Here is a 19,964-nt window from a genome sequence, read left to right on the forward strand (position 1 = left end):
TCTCTTCCTGGTTCAAGAGGGGACATTACTTACTTCATTTCTGTGTATTTTGATTTCTGGAAGAAGATGGAATTTGAAGAGCCTGGCTGGTGCACGAATACAAAATAGAAGCCTCCGTCTGGGGAGATAACGGGAAAGACACATGAAGGGAGACAAGGAAGAAGAGCCTGGCAGCGAGGAGGGCCCGCGGCAGGAAGGCCCTCTGTGTACACTTGTCTGGGAGTAATTTGATGGGTTCAGGGTTCTAGGAGAATAAAGAAAGGTGTGATGATGCAAATGAAGTAAACCTGAGAATTCTGCCTCAGAGCAAGTAACCAGGCAGCCTTTGAAAAGTGGCTGCAGGAAAAAAAAAAAAAGTGGCTGCATGTTTTTCAGGTGATTGTCTAGAAGGTTGTCAGAGATTAAGAGTTTAGATCTGGAGTTTTCACTAGGATGCCTTCCTCCTCCTCTCCTCTCCCCTCCCCTCTCCTCTCCCCTCCCCTCTCCTCTCCCCTCCCCTCCCCTCCCCCCCCTTCCTTTTCCTTCTCTCCTTCCTTTCTTCTTTCCTTCCTTTGTTTATTTCTGTTATTGTTATTACTTTTTTTTTTTTTTTTGGCCAAGGACTTAGGGCAACTTTGGGGATATTTTCTATCATCTTTCTTCTGCTTTTCCTCTTCACATTCTTTCTTCCTTCTGGGGAATAAACAAGAGGCATTTCATTTCAGGGGTGACCTGGGCAGATTTTGGAAAGCATAGATGCATATGCAATGCATAGATGCATTGCAAAACATCACCTATGTTTTCATCAAGTAAGCCCTGCAATAATCATCTGTAAGTAGTTGCAATCATCACGTAAAAGGGCGTCTTCATGAAACGTATTTTATTTCTCGTCTCCATGAGTCACACTGACATGTTACTGGTTGTTCCTGCAGTCCTGGATAAAATTCATCAGTAATTCTCTCCAAGAATCACTCAGGCTATGTTCGTTCATTTTACGTTTATATTCATTTAATAAAATTAGTTGCTCTATAGGTCTTAACCTAGGAATTCTTTCATTGTTGCTGTGGAAACCATAATTAAAAATTGTGGGCCGAGAAAGAAAAATAGCTGGCGCTGAACATCGTAAAATACACGAGAAGTGGTTTTTTAAATATAGAATTTTAAAAAATCATGATACCTGGAACCAAGCTGAGACTATTGAACTAATCATATAACTGAAATCGTGAATAATTTTTCTCAAAAACACTTTAGAAAACAAATCGCTGTCTTAAAAATATTATTTTCACAGGACTCCCCTGGTGGTCCAGTGGTAAAGAATCTGCCTTGCAATGCAGGGGATGGGGGTTCGATCCCTGGTCAGGGAACTAAGATCCCCCAGGCTGCGGGGCAGCTAAGCCCGCACACCACAACTACTGAGCTCGCATGCCGCAAACTACAGAGCCCACGCGCCACAACTAGAGAGAGAAAACCCCTGCACTCCAACCAGAGAGAAGCACGTGCGCTGCAACGAAAGATCCCGCATGCTCCAACTAAGGCCCAACACAGCCAAAAATAAATAATAAATAAATCTTTAAAAAAATATTATTTTCACCTGTAGCCACGTTGGCACAGCTGCCAGGATAGCAGTGCTGCAGAATGAGCCCCAGGTCTTGGACCCCTGCCCCCAGCTAATCCCTTTAAGTAGGAGCAGGAACTGGATGGCCCTGGCTGGGACGCTGTGGGTTGAAATGGTGTCCCTGGGAAAGGAGATAAGAATGGGAGGAGGACCCCACTGCGCCAGGCTGGGGGCAGTGGGCAGCCTTTTCTTTTTCTCAGCGGGACGGACAGGGTGTCCTGGGATGTGGTGATGGGAGAGGAGGCCCAGGGCCGCTGAGCACCAGCTGTGATCCTGGGGAGCAGTTATTTAGCCCCGGGTCCTGTGAGTGCGGCCACTGGCATTAGCTGTCACCTAGTGGTGTGTTGTTTGTTTGTTTTTTAAAATTTTTATTGGAGTATAGTTGCTTGACAGTGTTGTGTTAGTTTCTGCTGTACAGCAAAGTGAATCAGCTATACATATACATATAGCCCCTCTTTTTTGGATTTCCTTCCTAGTGGTGTTTTGTTTGTTTGTTTGTTTGTTTTTGTTTTTGTTTTGCGGTATGCGGGCCTCTCACTGTTGTGGCCTCTCCCGTCGCGGAGCACAGGCTCCGGACGCGCAGGCCCAGCGGCCACAGCCCACGGGCCCAGCCGCCCTGCGTCACGCGGGATCCTCCCGGACCGGGGCACGAATCCGCGTCCCCCGCATCGGCAGGCGGACTCCCAACCACTGCGCCACCAGGGAAGCCCCCTAGCGGTGTTTTTCAAAGTGCTTTTTTTTCAGTTTGTTTCTTGTCTGCGGTTTTGGTCTTCTGTCTCACATCCCTGGTCATGAGAGTCCACGGGGACAGCAGAGTCAGGGTCCCATTGTGCTACTGAGAACAAAATGGGCTCAGAGAGGTTAAGAGATGGCCGGCCCACCTCCTCAGCATTGATCGAAGGACTCAGGCTGTCTTGCTTGCCTTGGGACGTGGATTCACACTCCCCCACCCCCCAGGTCTTTAACCGCATCCTGCTCCTTTGCATAAATTGTCTTTCATAGAATGTTTTAGTTAGGGTGGGTAACTCTGTCCTATGATGTCAGGTCAGGTCTGCCCAATTAAAAGCTGCCCTATTGGGGCTTCCCTGGTGGCGCAGTGGTTGAGAGTCCGCCTGCCAATGCAGGGGACACGGGTTCGTGCCCCAGACCGGGAAGATCCCACATGCCGCGGAGCGGCTGGGCCCGTGAGCCATGCCCACTGAGCCTGCGCGTACGGAGCCTGTGCTCCGCAACGGGAGAGGCCACAACAGTGAGAGGCCCGCGTACCGCAAAAAAAAAAAGCTGCCCTATTAATTTTTAAAAATTTATTTCACAGATTTATTGAGGGCGCCCTATTAATTTTTGATACCATTTTTGTCCAAAAGAAGAAAAAACCTGTGCTTCTGTGAAATCTGTTTTTCAAGTAATTCATTTATGTCTACTTGGAAATTACGTTAAGTTGCTCAATTATCAACCCTAAAACGGCAAGGCTTATGGACATAACGTGTCTTGACTCAAGCTGACCTGTTTTATGTGGGGATATATATATATATATATATATATATATATATATATATATATATATGCAGTAAGACTGTGCTAGGTGCCCCTGACCAAGGAGAAGCCATCATTTTGCCAAAGAGTAATGTCAGAGCATCAGTAATATTGCACTTAAAAAAATTTTCATTTAGTTTTGGCTGCGTTGGGTCTTCGTTGCCGCGCGCGGGCTTTCTCTAGTTGCGGTGAGCAGGGGCTACTCTTCATCGCAGTGCGCGGGCTTCTCACTGCAGTGGCTTCTCTTGTTGCGGAGCACGAGCTCTAGGCGTGCGGGCTTCAGTAGTTGTGACTCGCGGGCTTTAGAGCGCAGGCTCAGTAGCTGTGGTGCACAGGCTTAGTTGCTCCATGGCATGTGGGATCTTCCCGGACCGGGGCTCGAACCCATGTACCCTGCATTGTCAGGCGGATTCTTATCCACCGTGTCACCAGGGAAGCCTGCACATGTGTTATTAATAGTTTCATGAAAGCTGCAGTGAAGCCAGAGAAAGAAACCTGCTGCAAAGGTACCTTCTCAGTAGTAAGGTGCTCTATGTGCAGCCCCATCCCGAAGGCTCGTTCTCCATGACCACGGTGGTGCCCGTGGTGCGTGGGGATGGATCTCTGTGATATGTCTTAGCAGGTGGTTCAAGTGTGGACACATGCTTTTTCTTTTCTGCTCTTGTACAGAAGGACCCACTGGGACAGACATGAGGAGTGCAGCCAAGCCCTGGAGTCCAGTCACCAGAGTGGGAGGCCGTGGGGTGGACCGCGTGCGACCCCTCCCCGCCCCCCCTCCCGGCATGAAGAGCTCCAAGTCGTCCACCTCGCTGGCATTTGAGTCCCGACTCAGCAAGGTATGGATGGGACACACAGGGCAGGGCTGCTGGGCCCCCCGTGACAGTGAGCAAGGCCCCAGGAGCCCCGGCATTGCTTGACCTAAAGGCGCAGAGCAAAGGGGATGCAGTCGGAGTGCCCTGGGGTGGAGAGGGAAACGTGCAGCTTAACAGGGTGACTGGGATCCCCTGCCCTGGACCATGTGGACTCTCCAGCCAGAGTTTACCCCCAGCGCCCACTGGACGGGCTCAGTGTCACCAGGATGCTGACAGTCCAGGTGTCAACTCCCCACCTGCCTGCAGCTGGGCTCCCTCCTCTCCGTGTTCCTTTGCCCTGACCCGGGCAGCCCCTGGGGGCTCCACTGCTGGCTCCTTCTCACCCCCCAGGGGTTCCTAATATCAGGTGGGCTGGGGCGCCTCCTTCCTCACCCTGAGATGAAACTCAGAGACCGTGTCACCTACCTACACACACACACTTTGGAGAAGTCAGTGTAGTATCCTAACTATAAAAGCCAAACAAAGGGAACATCGCTTACAGGTAAGTAAACCGCATTTCTACCCACGTCTGCCTGCGTGTGACTCCGCTGAAGGACCCCCATGCTCCTTGGAGCCCTGTGGGCGTGGCAGCTCTGGGCAGACGGATTCAGGGTTGTCGTGCTGACGTCTCAGGTACCAGGAAGGCCGGGGGGGAGACGCGTGACGTGTTGGTTTGAATGCTGAGCGCTCTTCGTAAAGTTCTGAACCCAAGTGCAGCCTCCCCTCGTTACTCTTAGAAAGTTGAGGGTATCTTAAAGTTGTGCAAGAAATACACTGTTTTTACATGTAAAACAAAGGGATGCTGTTGGCTCGGATAACAATAAGAAGATGCTCCACCGCTGAGTGTCTGTGGAATCCGTGAGACATGTGGGATGCAGGGCAATTCTTTGTGCAAGATTGTCACGTTCACGATCTCCATCCTCCTGTCCCTTAGGTGTCAGTAGCACCGCCAATTGCAGTGGCACGTAAAGATGCCCCCACAGATTTCCAACACACTCCATGAGGGACGGCACCGTCCCTGGTGAGGACACTTGTTCTAGATGACAGCTTCTGCTCTCATGAATTTTAACACCATGTGTGGATGACCCACAAATGTGCATCTCCAACCAGCACTCCTCCAACTGCCTTTGTGACACCACCTCTTGGATGTCTACAAGGCACCTTGAAGGTGACCTATTCAAAACTGAATCTGTTCTTCCTCCTCTCCATCTCTCCTGCCCCCCAAACCTGCCGCCCCTGCCCCTGCTGACTCTTCCCATTTGAGTAAACAGCAGCTCCATCTTTTTAAAAAAAATTTATTTATATTTTTGGCTGCGTTGGGTCTTTGTTGCTGTATGCAGGCTTTCTCCAGCTGCGGCGAGCGGGGGCCACCCCTCGCCGCGGTGCACGAGTCTCCCACTGCGGCGGCTCCTCCTGTTGCGGAGCACAGGCTCTTGGCACGTGGGCTTCAGTATTTGTGGCACGCGGGCTCAGTAGTTGTGGCTCACAGGCTCCAGAGTGCAGGCTCAGTAGTTGTGGTGCACGGGCCCAGCTGCTCCGTGGCGTGTGGGATCCTCCTGGACCAGGGCTCGAACTCCTGTCTCCTGCGTTGGCAGGCGGACTCCCAACCACTTTGCCACCAGGGAAGTCCCCAGCAACTCCATCTTTTGTCGCTCAGGCCAGAGCCCGTGGCATCATCCTTGGACCCTCCTTTTCTCACATCCCGTGGTCCATCGGCAAAATGCTGTCTACCTTAAAAATAGATGTCAACTCCCACCAGCTCCCACCGCCTCCTGGGGACCACCGGGGACATGCCACCACCTTCCTGCTTTTCACTTGAGGCCTATGCTCCGTTCTCAGCAGAAGCTGAGTGGTCCTTTCAACACAAGTCATGTCACTTCTCTGCTTAATACGCTCCAGGCTCTCCCCACCCACTCAGAGGGGAGCAAAGCCCAACCCCTACCACCCCCCAGGCTGCCCGGGCTCCGGACACACGGCCTCCAGGTGCCCTGGCGCTGTCCCTCGTGCGAGCCAGGTGAGGCAGCTGCCCCTCAGCCTGGGGCATCCCTCCCTCCACCCCCGCACTCTGCCGCTTCTCCTCCCCTAAGGCTGTGCTCAAGGTCACCTTGTCAGGCGCGCCCCTGACCAGTCTGTGTAAAGTGTGGCCTCGGCCCGTCCTCCCCGCCCTGCCTCATTTTCCTTCTCAGCTCTTAGGACCCTCACACCCACCTGCGTGGTTACTGTCGTCTCCCCATGGCTAGATTGGAAGCCCCACGAGGGCCAGGACCATCTGCTTTTTTGTTTGTCACAAGCTGTGTCCTTCACGCTTAGGAGAGCACCTGCTACCTGGCAGCGCTCAGCGTGGATTGAATGCCCGAGCACACCTGTTCTCCCGGGGGTGATGGATGTGGGAACAGGAGGAGAGGGGGTCGGGACCCCTGGCCGCATTGGGACCCCCAGCTCTGCCCCTTTCTAGCTGTGAAACGTCAGGCAAGCCAGGTAGCTGCCTTGAGCTCCGAGATGGGACGAGCACTGTACTTGCCACAAGGAGTAAATGTGGATAAAGTGTCCTACTTACAATTTGGATTATTATTCTAATATCCCAGACTTGACTGTTATTTCCATGATTTTAATTTTTATTATCTTTGACCTATAGCACATTTGGGAGGCATCTCTAATATGGACTTTTTTTTTTTTTTTTTTTTTTTGTGTGTTATGCGGGCCTCTCACCGCTGCGGCCTCTCCCGTTGCGGAGCACAGGCTCCGGACGCGCAGGCTCAGTGGCCATGGCTCACGGGCCCAGCCACTCCGTGGCATGTGGGATCTTCCCGGAGCGGGGCACGAACTGGTGTCCCCTGCATCGGCAGGCGGACTCTCAACCACTGCGCCACCAGGGAAGCCCTAATATGGATTTTAAATGAATACATACATTTCCCCCAGAACAGACCCTTAGAGCTTCTGGAATACATTAAAATATTTTAAAAGCAGTGTTTCAAAAAAGGTCTGAAGCTCGTGTGTTTCCTAAAGACAGTGAAACGGTGGCCGCTCCGCCTTTGATCGGTGTGTGTTTTGGAAACTTGTTCCACGGGGAATATGTCAGGGGCAAAGCAGATACTCCTGCGGAGACTCTCAGCTCTCGTCCTGGTCCTTGGGATTCCCAGGCCCGACCCTGTAAAAGAGGATGATGGGGCTTGGGGGACGGAGTAGCAGAGAGCCATACCCCCCTGTACCTGTCTGGCTCTGACCGTCTCTGCTGTCCGCCTCAGTGGACAGAGGAAGAACACAAAAAACCCGGAGAACAGAAGAGAAAGAGGCAACAGCGATGGACAGAAGAGCAAGCAGATTTCCCCCTGAGTATTTACTACGGAAATCTGTCAGCGTTCAGAGAAGCTGAATTACACAGTGAACACAGCGTCCCACCACCTGGATGCCACAGTTAACGTCTTACTACGACTGCTTTGTAGGAGATGGACACATATGGGATGGACAGATGTGTTTTCACTAGCCCCAAATAGGAAAACTAAAACAAATGCACCAAAAGTAGGATGAAATACCCTACTGCAGATGCTGGCCTGAGCTGAAGGAGCCCTGGGGGAGCCGGTGGGGGAACAGGAGCCTGGATGGGACGGGGTGATGTGAGGGGCTGCCGTGAGTCTTCCTTGTGTCTCTGAGCACAGCACAGGGAGGCAGGTACCCGGACTGCTTTGATGCGGACAGGCTGTGTCACACGGGCCACTTACGCGGCCCAAGTCTATTAGTCAGGACTCTCCTGGTCGCAAATGACAAAACACTGGCTTGAGCAGAAAAGAAGTATATGGAACAGATCTGAGGTTCCCGGGTCACTGTGTGCAGGCCAAAGGTGCAAGACCGGAGCACAGATAGGCCAGGACCATAGACTGGGGTGTCCCAGGACTTCGTGTCACCTGTCTCTGCTTCTCTGTCGCCTGCACGTGGTATGAAGCATGGCTGCCTGCCGGCCCAAGCCTCCCTCTTCCCTTGGAAGGCCCAGCTGCTTCTTTGCTTCTGGCTGGTTAAAACCAAAAGCAAGAGAAGAATTGGCTAGGCGCGAGTCATGTCTTGATCCTGCCCAGTCTCCTGCGGCCAGGGTTCAGCGTGCCCGGAAAGCAGAGTCTTAAGGTTTATGTCCTCTACGAATCTCGGGGACCCGGTCAGCCCTGTCATTATCCTTCAGGAGTGAATGCTCTACACCTGCGCCACCTGATAGAGGAGCCACCAGCCCCGTGTGGCGATGAGCCCTTGACATGTGCTGTGAGTGCAAAATACACACCAGAGCGGTCGCCTCGCCATCTTCATGTCTCCTTGACGTCCTCAGAGATGCTGGCTTCCCCACCTCCCGCCTCTGCTAAGCCCTGCCTCAGATACACCATCCTGGGAAGGGAATAAAGGATCCACCCTGAGAGGGCGGGACCAACTGCAGCTTCCTGTGGCCACAAGAAGGCGTAGCTAAGACATTCTCTAGGAATCTTCTCTACTCTCCCTTCTAACTTGCTGCACCAAATCTGTCAGGCCCTAAAGAGAAACAAGCAAGATAGAAAAGAGTCAGAAGAACCTATACTTCTTCTTCCATGAAGCAAATTATCCTTAAAGAAAAACAAAACTGTGTGGCTGACAGGGTCTTGGTGCTCTGGCCGGGTGTCAGGCACGTGCCTCTGAGGTGGGAGAGCCGAGTTCAGGTCATTGGTCCACCAGACACCTCCCGGCCCCACGTAATATCAAAGGGCAAAAACTCTCCCAGAGATCTCCATCTCAATGCTAATTCCCAGCTCCACTCAACGACCAGCAAGCTACAGTGCTGGACACCCTATGTCAAACAACTAGCAAGACAGGAACACAACACCACCCATCAGCAGAGAGGCTGCTGAAAATCATACTAAGTTCACAGACACCCCAAAACACACCACTGGACTCGGTCCTGCCCACCAGAAAGACAAGATCCAGCCTCGTGTAACAGAACACAGGCACCAGTCCCCTCCACCAGGAAGCCTACACAACCCACTGAACCAACCTTACCCACTGGGAGCAGACACCAAAAACAACTAGAACTACGTACCTGCAGCCTGCGAAAAGGAGACCCCAGACACAGTAAGTTAAGCAAAAGGAGAAGACAGAGAAATACACAGCAGATGAAGGAGCAAGATAAAAACCCACCAGACCAAACAAAGAGGAAATAGGCAGTCTACCTGAAAAAGACTTCAGAGTAATGATAGTAAAGATGATCCAAAATCTTGGAAATAGAATGGAGAAAATACAAGAAATGTTTAACAAGGACCTAGAAGAACTAAAGAGCAAGCAATGATGAACAACACAATAAGTGGAATTAAAAATTCTCTAGAAGGGATCAATAGCAGAATAACTGAGGTAGAAGAACAGATAAGTGACCTGGAAGATAAAATAGTGGAAATAACTACTGCAGAGCAGAATAAAGAAAAAAGAATGAAAAGAATTGAGGACAGAGCTTCCCTGGTGGCTCAGTGGCTGGGAGTCTGCCTGCCGATGCAGGGGACACGGGTTCGTGCCCTGGTCCGGGAAGATCCCACATGCCGCGGAGTGGCTGGGCCCGTGAGCCATGGCCGCTGAGCCTGCGCGTCCGGAGCCTGTGCTCTGCAACGGGAGAGGCCACAACAGTGAGAGGCCCGCGTACCACACACACACACAAAAAAAAGAATTGAGGACAGTCTCAGAGACCTCTGGGACAACATTAAACGCACCAACATTTGAATTATAGGGGTCCCAGAAGAAGAAGAGAAAAAGAAAGGGACTGAGAAAATATTTGAAGAGATTATAGTTGAAAACTTCTCTAATATGGGAAAGGAAGTAGTCAATCAAGTCCAGGAAGCACAGAGTCCCATACAGGATAAATCCAAGGAGAAACATGCCAAGACACATACTAATCAAACTATCAAATATTAAATACAAAGAAAAAATATTAAAAGCAGCAAGGGAAAAGCAACCAGTAACATACAAGGGAATCTCCATAAGGTTAACAGTCGATCTTTCAGCAGAAACTCTGCAAGCCAGACGGAGTGGCAGGACATATTTAAAGTGATGAAAGGGAAAAACCTACAACCAAGATTACTCTACCCAGCAAGGATCTCATTCAGATTCAGTGAAGAAATTAAAACCTTTATAGACAAGCAAAAGCGAAGAGAATTCAGCACCACCAAACCAGCTTTACAACAAATGCTAAAGGAACTTCTCTAGGCAGGAAACACAAGAGAAGGAAAAGACCTAGAATAACAAACCCAAAACAATTAAGAAAATGGTAATAGGAACATACATATCGATAACTACCTTAAATGTAAATGGATTAAATGCTCCAACCAAAAGACATAGACTGGCTAAATGGATACAAAAATAAGACCCATGGGGGCTTCCCTGGTGGCGCAGTGGTTGAGAGTCCGCCTGCTGATGCAGGGGACACGGGTTTGTGCCCCTGTCCAGGAAGATCCCACATGTCGTGGAGCGGCTGGGCCCGTGAGCCATGGCCGCTGAGCCTGCGCGTCTGGAACCTGCACGCCTGGAGCCTGTGCTCCGCAACGAGAGAGGCCATAACAGTGAGAGGCCCGCATACCACAAAAAAAAAAAAAAAAAACCAAGACCCATATATATGTTGTCTACAAGAGACCCACTTCAGACCTAGGGACACATACAGACTAAAAATGAGGGGATGGGAAAAGATATTCCATGCAAATGGAAATCAAAAGAAAGCTGTAGTAGCAATCCTCATATCAGACAAAATAGATTTTAAAATAAAGATTATGACAAGAGACAAAGCAAGACATTACATAATGATCAAGGAATCAATCCAAGAAGAAGACATAACAATTGTAAATATTTATGCACCCAACGTAGGAGCACCTCAATACATAAGGCAACTGCTAACAGCCATAAAACGGAAGATTGACAGTAACACAAAAATAGTAGGGGACTTTAATACTCCACTTTCACCAATGGACAGATCATCCGAAATGAAAATAAATAAGGAAACACAAGCTTTAAATGGTACATTAAACAAGATGGACTTAGTTGATATTTATAGGACATTCCATCCAAAAACAACAGGATACACTTTCTTCTCAAGTGCTTATGGAACATTCTCCAGGATAGATCATATCTTGGGTCACAAATCAAGCCTTAGTAAATTTAAGAAAATTGAAATCGTTTCAGGTATCTTATCTGACCACAACGCTATGAGACTAGATACCAATTACAGAAAAAAATCAGTAAAAAATACAAACACATGGAGGCTAAACTACTAAATAACCCAGAGATTACTGAAGAAATCAAAGAGGAAATCAAAAAATACCTAGAAACAAATGACAATGAAAACACGATGACCCAAAACCTATGGGATGAACAAAAGTCAGTTCTAAGAGCGAAGTTTATAGCAATACAATCCTACCTCAGGAAACAAGAAACATCTCAAATAAACAATCTAACGTTACACCTAAAGGAATTAGAGAGAGGAGAACAAAAGAAACCCCAAAGTTAGCAGAAGGAAAGAAATCATAAAGATCAGATCAGAAATAAATGAAAAAGAAATGAAGGAAACGATAGCAAGGATCAATAAAACTAAAAGCTGGTTCTTTGAGAAGATAAACAAAATTGATAAACCATTAGCCAGACTCATCAAGAAAAAAACGGAGAAGACTCAAATCAACAGAATTAGAAATGAAAAAGGAGAAGTAACAACTGACACTGCAGAAATACAAAGGATCATGAGAGATTGCTACAAGCAACTATATGCCCATAAAATGGACAACCTGGAAGAAATGGACAAATTCTTAGAAAAGCACAACCTTTGGAGACTGAACCAGGAAGACATAGAAAATATAAACAGACCAATCACAAGCACTGAAATTGAAACTGTGATTAAAAATCTTCCAACAAACAAAAACCCAGGACCAGGTGTCTTCACAGGTGAATTCTATCAAACATTTAGAGAAGAGCTAACACCTATCCTTCTCAAACTCTTCGAAAATATAGCAGACAGAGGAACACTCCCAAACTCATTCTACAAGGCCACCATCACCCTGATACCCAAACCAGTCACAAAAAAAACTACAGGCCAGTATCACTGATTAACATAGATGCAAAAATCCTCAACAAAATACTAGCAAACAGAATCCAACAGCACATTAAAAGGATCATATACCACGATCAAGTGGGATTTATCCCAGGAATGCAAGGATTCTTCAGTATACACAAATCAATCAGTGTGATACACTGCATTACAGATTGAAGGATAAAAACCATATGATCATCTCAATAGATGCAGAAAAAGCTTTCGACAAAATTTAACACAAATTTATGATAAAAACCCTCCACAAAGTAGGCAGAGGGAACCTACCTCAACATAATAAATGCCACATGTGACCAACCCACAGCCGACATCATTCTCAATGGTGAAAGACTGAAACCATTTCCACTAAGATCAGGAACAAGACAAGGTTGCCCACTCTCACCATTCTTATTCAACATAGTTTTGGAAGTTTTAGCCACAGCAATCAGAGAAGAAAAAGAAATAAAAGGAACCCAAATCGGAAAAGAAGAAGTAAAACTGTCACTGTTTGCAGGTACATTGAGAATCCTAAAGATGCCACCAGAAAACTACTAGAGCTAATCAATGAATTTGGTAAAGTAGCAGAATACAAAAAAATTAATGCACAGAAATCTCTTGCATTCCTATACACTAATGATGAAAAATCTGAAAGAGAAATTAAGGAAACACTCGCATTTACCATTGCAACAAAAAGAATAAAATACCTAGGAATAAACCTACCCAAGGAGACAGAAGACCTGTATGCAGAAAACTGTAGGGCACCGATGAAAGAAATTAAAGATGATAAAACAGATGGAGAGATATAGATATACCATGTTCTCGGATTGGAAGAATCAACATTGTGAAAATGACTATACTACCCAAAGCAATCTACAGATTCAGTGAAATCCCTATCAAACCACCAGTGGCATTTTTCACAGAACTAGAACAGAAAATTTCACAATTTGTATGGAAACACAAAAGACCCCAAATAACCAAAGCAATCTTGAGAAAGAAAAACGGAACTGGAGGAATCAGGCTACTGGACTTCAGACTATACTACAAAGCTACAGTAATCCAGACAGTATGGTACTGGCACAAAAACAGAAATATAGATCAATGGAACAGGATAGAAAGCCCAGAGGTAAACCCACACACATATGGTCACCTTATCTTTGACAAAGGAGGCAAGAATATACAGTGGAGAAAAGACAGCCTCTTCAATAAGTGGTGCTGAGAAACTGTACAGCTTCATGTAAGAGAGTGAAATTAGAACACTCCCTAACACCATACACAAAAATAAACTCAAAATGGGTTAAAGACCTAAATGTAAGGCCAGACACTATCAAACTCTTAGAGGAAACATAGGCAGAACAATCTATGACCTAAATCACAGCAAGGTCCTTTTTGACCCACTTCCTAGAGAAATGGAAATAAAACCAAAAATAAACAAGTGGGACCTAATGAAACTTAAAAGCTTTTGCACAGCAAAGGAAACCATAAACAAGATGAAAAGACAACCCTCAGAATGGGAGAAAATATTTGCAAATGAATCAATGGGCAAAGGATTAATCCCCCAAATATACAAGCAGCTCATGCAACTCAATATAAAAAAAAACAAACAACCCAATCCAAAAATGGGCAGAAGACCTAAATAGACATTTCTACAAAGAAGATATACAGATTGCCAACAAACACATGAAAGGATGCTCAACATCACTAATCATTAGAGAAATGCAAATCAAAACTACAATGAGAGGGGCTTCCCTGGTGGCGCGGTGGTTGAGAGTCCGCCTGCCGATGCAGGGGACACGGGTTCGTGCCCCGGTCCGGGAGGATCCCGCGTGCCGCGGAGCAGCTGGGCCCGTGAGCCATGGCCGCTGAGCCTGCGCGTCCAGAGCCTGTGCTCCGCAACGGGAGAGGCCACAACAGTGAGAGGCCCGCATACTAAAAAAAAAAAAAAAAAAAAAAAAAACTACAATGAGGTATAACCTCGCACCGGTTAGAATGGCCATCATCAAAAAGTCTACAAACAATAAATGCTGGAGAGGGTGTGGAGAAAAGGGAACCCTCTTGCACGGTTAGTGAGAATGTAAATTGATACAGCCACTATGCAGAACAGTATGGAGGTTCCTTAAAACACTAAAAATAGAACTACCATACGACCCAGCAATCCCACTACTGGGCATATACCCTGAGAAAACCATAATTCAAAATGAGTCATGTACCACAATGTTCATTGCAGCTCTATTTACAATAGCCAGGACATGGAAGCAACCTAAGTGTCCATCGACAGATGAATGGATAAAGAAGATGTGGCACATATATACAATGGAATATTACTCAGCCATGAAAAGAAATGAAATTGAGTTATTTGTAGTGAGGTGGATGGACCTAGAGACTGTCATACAGAGTGAAGTAAGTCAGAAAGAGAAAAACAAATACTGTACGCTAACACATATATATGGAATCTAAAAAAAAAGGTTCTGAAGAACCTAGGGGCAGGACAGGAATAAAGACACAGACGTAGAGAATGAACTTGAGGACAGGGGGATGGGGAAGGGTAAGCTGGGACGAAGTGAGAGAGTGGCATGGACATATATACACTACCAGATATAAAATAGATAGCTAGTGGGAAGCAGCCACATAGCACAGGGAGATGAGCTTGGTGCTTTGTGACCACCTAGAGCGGTGGGATAGGGAGGGTGGGAGGGAGACGCAAGAGGGTGGGGATATGGGGATATATGTATACGTAGAGTTGATTCACTTTGTTATACAGCAGAAGCTAACGCAACATTGTAAAGCAATTATACCCCAATAAAGATGTTAAAAGAAAAAATAAATGAGTCACGGGTGAAAAAAAAATACAAACCAGATTTTGAAGAGTGACTACAAAAGAAGTAAAAGACCTTATTAATGTGTTTTACATAGACTGATACTATTTTGAATGTATTGGGTTCAGAAAATATATCGTTAAAATTAATTTTACCTGTTTCATTTTACGTTTTTTCATGTTCCTATTCGACCATGTAAACTTAGGTCTGTGGCTCTTATAATATTTCCATCGACAGTGCTGCTGTAAACCATTTGGTCCTCAAAGTGTGGTCCCCACACCAGCAGTATCGCATCACCTGGGAGCTTGCCAGAAATGCAAATCCTCAGGCCCTGCCCCAGACCTAGGGATTCGGAAGCTTGGTGGTGATGCTAGGGTTGCGGGCTGGGGTGCAGGCAGCCGTCTGCATTTTAACAGAACCTCCAAGGATTCTGATGGACTCTCAAGTTTGAGAACCACTGCTCCGACCAGAACATGTTATCTCCCTTTAAAGACCGGGTTGTGTTCTGTGTGATGATTTGAAAGCTTTGCATCTCCACCCCCCACCCCATCTTTGTGGAACTGAAGGAATTTCTTAGTTACATTCACCTGTGAGCTGTTCAAAGGGTTTCCTTTTGTCGGCTTTCAGGTACAGGTGCTCAGCGGCTTGAATATCAATGGAAGCGATAGTGAAAATACTTACCAAGCATATCAAAGCAACACCAACACTTTCGTAGGGATCTTCTATAACAAACCAGAGATCTCAAGTGGTGCTGAGGCTGCACTTGATGACTAGGAAACAGAGCCAAGAATGCAGCCACCAACAGAGAAAGAAAAAGACTTAGAAACTGAGACTCATAGCTTTCTGTGTCTGATGTTGCCTTCAAAAAATAGTGACGGTGTAAGAGAGGCTTCGGCAGTTTGCCTCAGAGGACTGGTAGGATCGCTTTGGGGTCTGTAGGCCCTGCCCCCTGGGAGACCTTCTAAGCCGTGACTCTTGCTCTGATGGAATTCCCTGTGGAAGGTGCAGGAGAAATGAAGTGCTCCCCGTAAAAGCTTTGCTGCCACCCAAACGCGCCGTGTGCGTGGTAAGGAGAGACGGCATGCCCCTGGCCTGGAACGTGTCTGACTTATCCTTTCACCTGGAAAGGATGGGCTCAGATCTTTTTATAATACAGAGTGGGACCCCGAAGTCCACGAAGAGACAGAGTAAGTTGGGTGCGGCTGGGAAAATGGAGCTCAGAAGTGGGCTTCAGGGCTAGCATGGTGTGTAGAAGCAACAGAACTTTCAGGAACAGCTGTCATGTGTGGAGCAGGTGTCCTGTGCCAAGGTGTTTTGTATATTTCATTTCCACTTGTCACAATAGCCATGTGAAGAGTCTGCTATCCCTGGCTGTGCCTGGTACCTCATAAGCACGCACACCATGAATGTTTCCTGGACGTTGTTATGAAAAGACGGAGAGTCTGAGGTCCAGGGAGGTTAGTGACTTGCTTTAAAAAGTTCTACTAAAAAAAAAAAAAAAAAAAAAAAAAAAAAAAGTTCTACTGTGGGCTTCCCTGGTGGCGCAGTGGTTGAGAGTCCACCTGCCGATGCAGGGGACACGGGGGAAGATCCCACATGCCACGGAGCGGCTGGGCTCGTGGGCCATGGCCGCTGAGGAAAAAAAAAAAAGTTCTACTGTGCCCTCTGGAATCCCTGTTGCATTGCCTTAATCTTTTCCTAAAACAGTCCCTTCTCATTTTTGCTTTCCTTTAATAACAAAAATAATGACGATGAGTTGTGTTGGTTATGATTATAGCCGGCATCTGTTAAAAGCACGCTATGTGTCAGACACTGTTATTCTAAGCACGTCCTATGGCTAACTCATTTAAGCCTAAAAGCTACACTCTGAGGTAGGTACCATTGCTAGATCTGATTTTTAGGTGAAGAAACCAAAGCACAGAGAGGTAAAGTGATTTGCCCTAGGTCACACAGCTAGTAAGAGGCAGAGCCAAGATTCCAACCCAGGATTCTAGGTTTGGACTTAGAGCCTATGCCCATAGGCACCAACCTGGGCCGCCCACGTGATGTGGCTTTCCTGCAGCCCCATTTATTCGCCCTCACCCCATGAGGTATGGCCAGAGCCTCTGACTCCTGTTGGTCTCCGGCCCAGCAGGAATGTTAAAGCCCTTGGAAACACAGTGCCGGGCCTAAATCCCACTCTGCCTTACCAATACAGCCTTGAGTGAGTTAGTTAATCTCATGTTAGTTTTCTCATGTCCAACACGGCAGAGTTGTGGTTTGAATGAGAAGAAACCCGTGGGTAAAGGACCTAGAAGGACCCATGCCGCCCCATGTCATCAGCTCCCGTCCGTTTTCTGAATTCTGCCCCCGGCCCTCCAAACAGCCCCGTCCTCCGTGTCTTCAAAGCAAGAACTCGACTTTGCCCTCCTTCCACCTCCCCTAGGTGCCTCCTCTGGTCCTGCTGACAGAGGGCTCTCCCCAGCGCAGCCCCAGCCGGAGGGTTCACCTGGCTGCAGACACATGGGTGTCCCCGTTGTCAGCTCACCAAGTCTGAATCCTTATCACTGCTGCAGACCTGGGGAATCTGGAGGGTCCTGCCCTGGTCCCACACGCTGCTCCCCCTCTCCCCGGCTGCCTGTCCCCACCCTCTAGCACATACCTGTGGCCTCTGGGATGCTTTGCTGCCTCATCTGCCGATAAAAGCCTGGTGGTCTTCCAGGCCTGCTCCAGGGCACCTGCTCCGGGAGGCCACCCGCCTCTCCCGTCTTCGTTTTCTGAGTCACTGCACAGGAACCAGGCCCTTTGCTGGACGTTAACTCAGAACACAGGCCTGCCTGCTCCACTCTGACACGCGTGCAGCCTGGCCCCGTGGACTAAGTACACTGTGTGTATTGAGGATGGACGCCCGGCTTGCAGTAGGCCTTCCGGGTCACAGTGTCCAGGACGGTGGGAGCAGCCCCAGGGGTCATGGTGAGAGGGGAGGAGTCCCAGGGTCTCTGCTCCGGCCCCGCTCCCCCTTTCTCTCTCTCTCTTCCCCAGGGTATGTGCATAGGGCTGCTCTGGGCTCCCTGGGATGATGGTACCCAGAAGGGATGCCCTCGGTTCTTTCCCCGGGACCCGACTCTCCCGGCCCACTTCTTCCTGGCTCTCACATCTGGATGGAAGGCAGTCGGATGAAATCAGATATGAAAGGCTGTTCAATGGCCGAAACGCCCTCGAACCTTTAAACTATTAGCAGCAGCTGATATTTCAGATGGTCCCCATATCCCACAGGACACCTTAGGGTTGGGGGAAAAGGGGCAAAAGAGCAAAGGGTGGGGGAGAAGGGCGTTTTCTCAGGACCTCCCTGAATCACATTCTTTTGGTGTGAAATGTTGTTTCATCCAGACCCGAGGTGATTAATCACAGAGTTTCCATATTGTCTGTGGAATGAATGTAAAGTCTGCCTTAGGATTAATAGTCAAAATTCTCTGTGTTTGAAACGGAGGTTAGATCAAGTCAGTCACTACAACGCTTGGCTTTTACCGCGGTGCCTTGGCAGTGCCGGTGTTTCTGATGTAAGGAAGGGTCAGAGGCAGCCACTGCTGGTGGTAAGCGGATGGGGAGCGAGTGCAGCCTTAGTCTAGGATCGTGATGGGGCTGGCACGCCCTCCTATTTATCAGCCCAGAGCCTGGGGTATTGTTGTTGTCACCTCGTTACAGTACTTGTGCTTTGAGCAAAAGCTTTACATTGATACAATATGCAATAAGCCTGATCAGCAAATTCGTTAAGCCTAAATAAGTAAATAAAATCTAATATAACAGCTAGGATTTAGGAGGTGAGAAGGATCTTAGATGATTTAATCAAATTCTTCTGTTTTTTAGGCGAGGAAACTGAGTCCCTATATAATAACTTGCCTAGGGTCCAGCAGCCAATCAGTCACCTATTTCTAATACATAACAATACCCCATGCTCTGGTTCCAGACTTTTGTTTGTAAGTATGAAGGTGCTGCCGTGGCTACCAGCCCAGAGAACCATCATGGAAGGAGCACCGGGAAAGCTTTCAGACAGCAAAGAGGGAAGTTTCTGGCTGAGTTCCCACAGTTGTAACGGTGATTATGGTGATGCTGGTGATGGTGATGCTGCTGCTGCTGGTGGTGGTGGTGATGCTGGTGGTGGTGATGGTGATGGTGATGGTGGTGGTGATGGTGATGATGGTGGTGATGGTGATGATGGTGGTGATGGTGATGGTGATGATGGCGATGGTGCTGATGGTGATGGTGATGATGGCGCTGGTGATGATGGTGGTGATGGTGGTGATGATAGTGATGGTGATGATGGTGATGATGATAGTGATGATGGTGGTGATGGTGGTGGTGATGATGATGATGATGGTGGTGATGGTGATGATGGTGGTGATGGTGATGGTGGTGATGATAGTGATGGTGATGGTGGTGGTGATGGTGATGATGGTGATGATGGTGGTAATGATGGTGGTGGTGGTGGTGGTGATGATGATGGTGGTGATGATAGTGATGATGATGGTGGTGATGATGGTGGTGATGGTGATGATGGTGATGATGGTGATGGTGGTGGTGATGGTGGTGGTGGTGGTGGTGATGATGATGATGGTGATGATGGTGGTGATGGTGGTGATGGTGATGATGATGGTGATGATGATGGTGGTGATGGTGGTGGTGATGGTGATGATGATGGTGATGATGATGGTGGTGATGGTGGTGGTGATGGTGGTGTTGCTAATGATCATGATGGTGGTGGTGGTGATGATGGCCGCTATTTATTGTGTTCTTAATTAGGGTCAGAAACTTGGAGATGTGTGTGTTATTTTCTCCCTTTTAGAATCGAGGAGCCCTCAGCACCTTCCCCCATCACACAGGTAGGGAGAGGCGGAGGCAGGGTCCGTCACCAGCAGCCTCTCTTGGAGCCACAGGCACACACCTTAACCGCTATGTGGGCTGCTTCCCATGGGATTGCTGGGCACCTCATATGTTGAATTCCCACATCCCAAGTCCTCTTTTGCATTGCCGCCCTTGTGAACAAAAGCAGACCCTCAGCTACAGCATCTGTGCACTGCTAAATCCCCACTGGAGACCCTCCAGCCCTGAGCCTGGGGTGGTGACCTCCCACC

General features: G+C 48.0%; 1 protein-coding gene across 2 annotated transcripts in view; it reads left to right on the forward strand.

Annotated features, from left to right (window-relative positions):
- The first annotated feature begins 3,807 nt into the window (after positions 1–3,807).
- SPECC1 (sperm antigen with calponin homology and coiled-coil domains 1) overlaps positions 3,808–19,964 on the forward strand; it is a 183,475-nt gene continuing 167,318 nt past the window's right edge. Inside the window, exon 1 of one of the 2 annotated variants that reach the window (XM_060133596.1) lies at positions 3,808–3,963. In XM_060133596.1, the coding sequence (XP_059989579.1) occupies positions 3,817–3,963 (147 nt within the window). In that variant the 5' untranslated portion in view covers positions 3,808–3,816. The remainder of the gene's footprint in view (positions 3,964–19,964) is intronic. The other variant, XM_060133597.1, reaches the window with a different exon arrangement.

The sequence above is a fragment of the Lagenorhynchus albirostris genome, chromosome 20 (assembly GCF_949774975.1).
Source record: "Lagenorhynchus albirostris chromosome 20, mLagAlb1.1, whole genome shotgun sequence".
NCBI lineage: Eukaryota > Metazoa > Chordata > Mammalia > Artiodactyla > Delphinidae > Lagenorhynchus > Lagenorhynchus albirostris.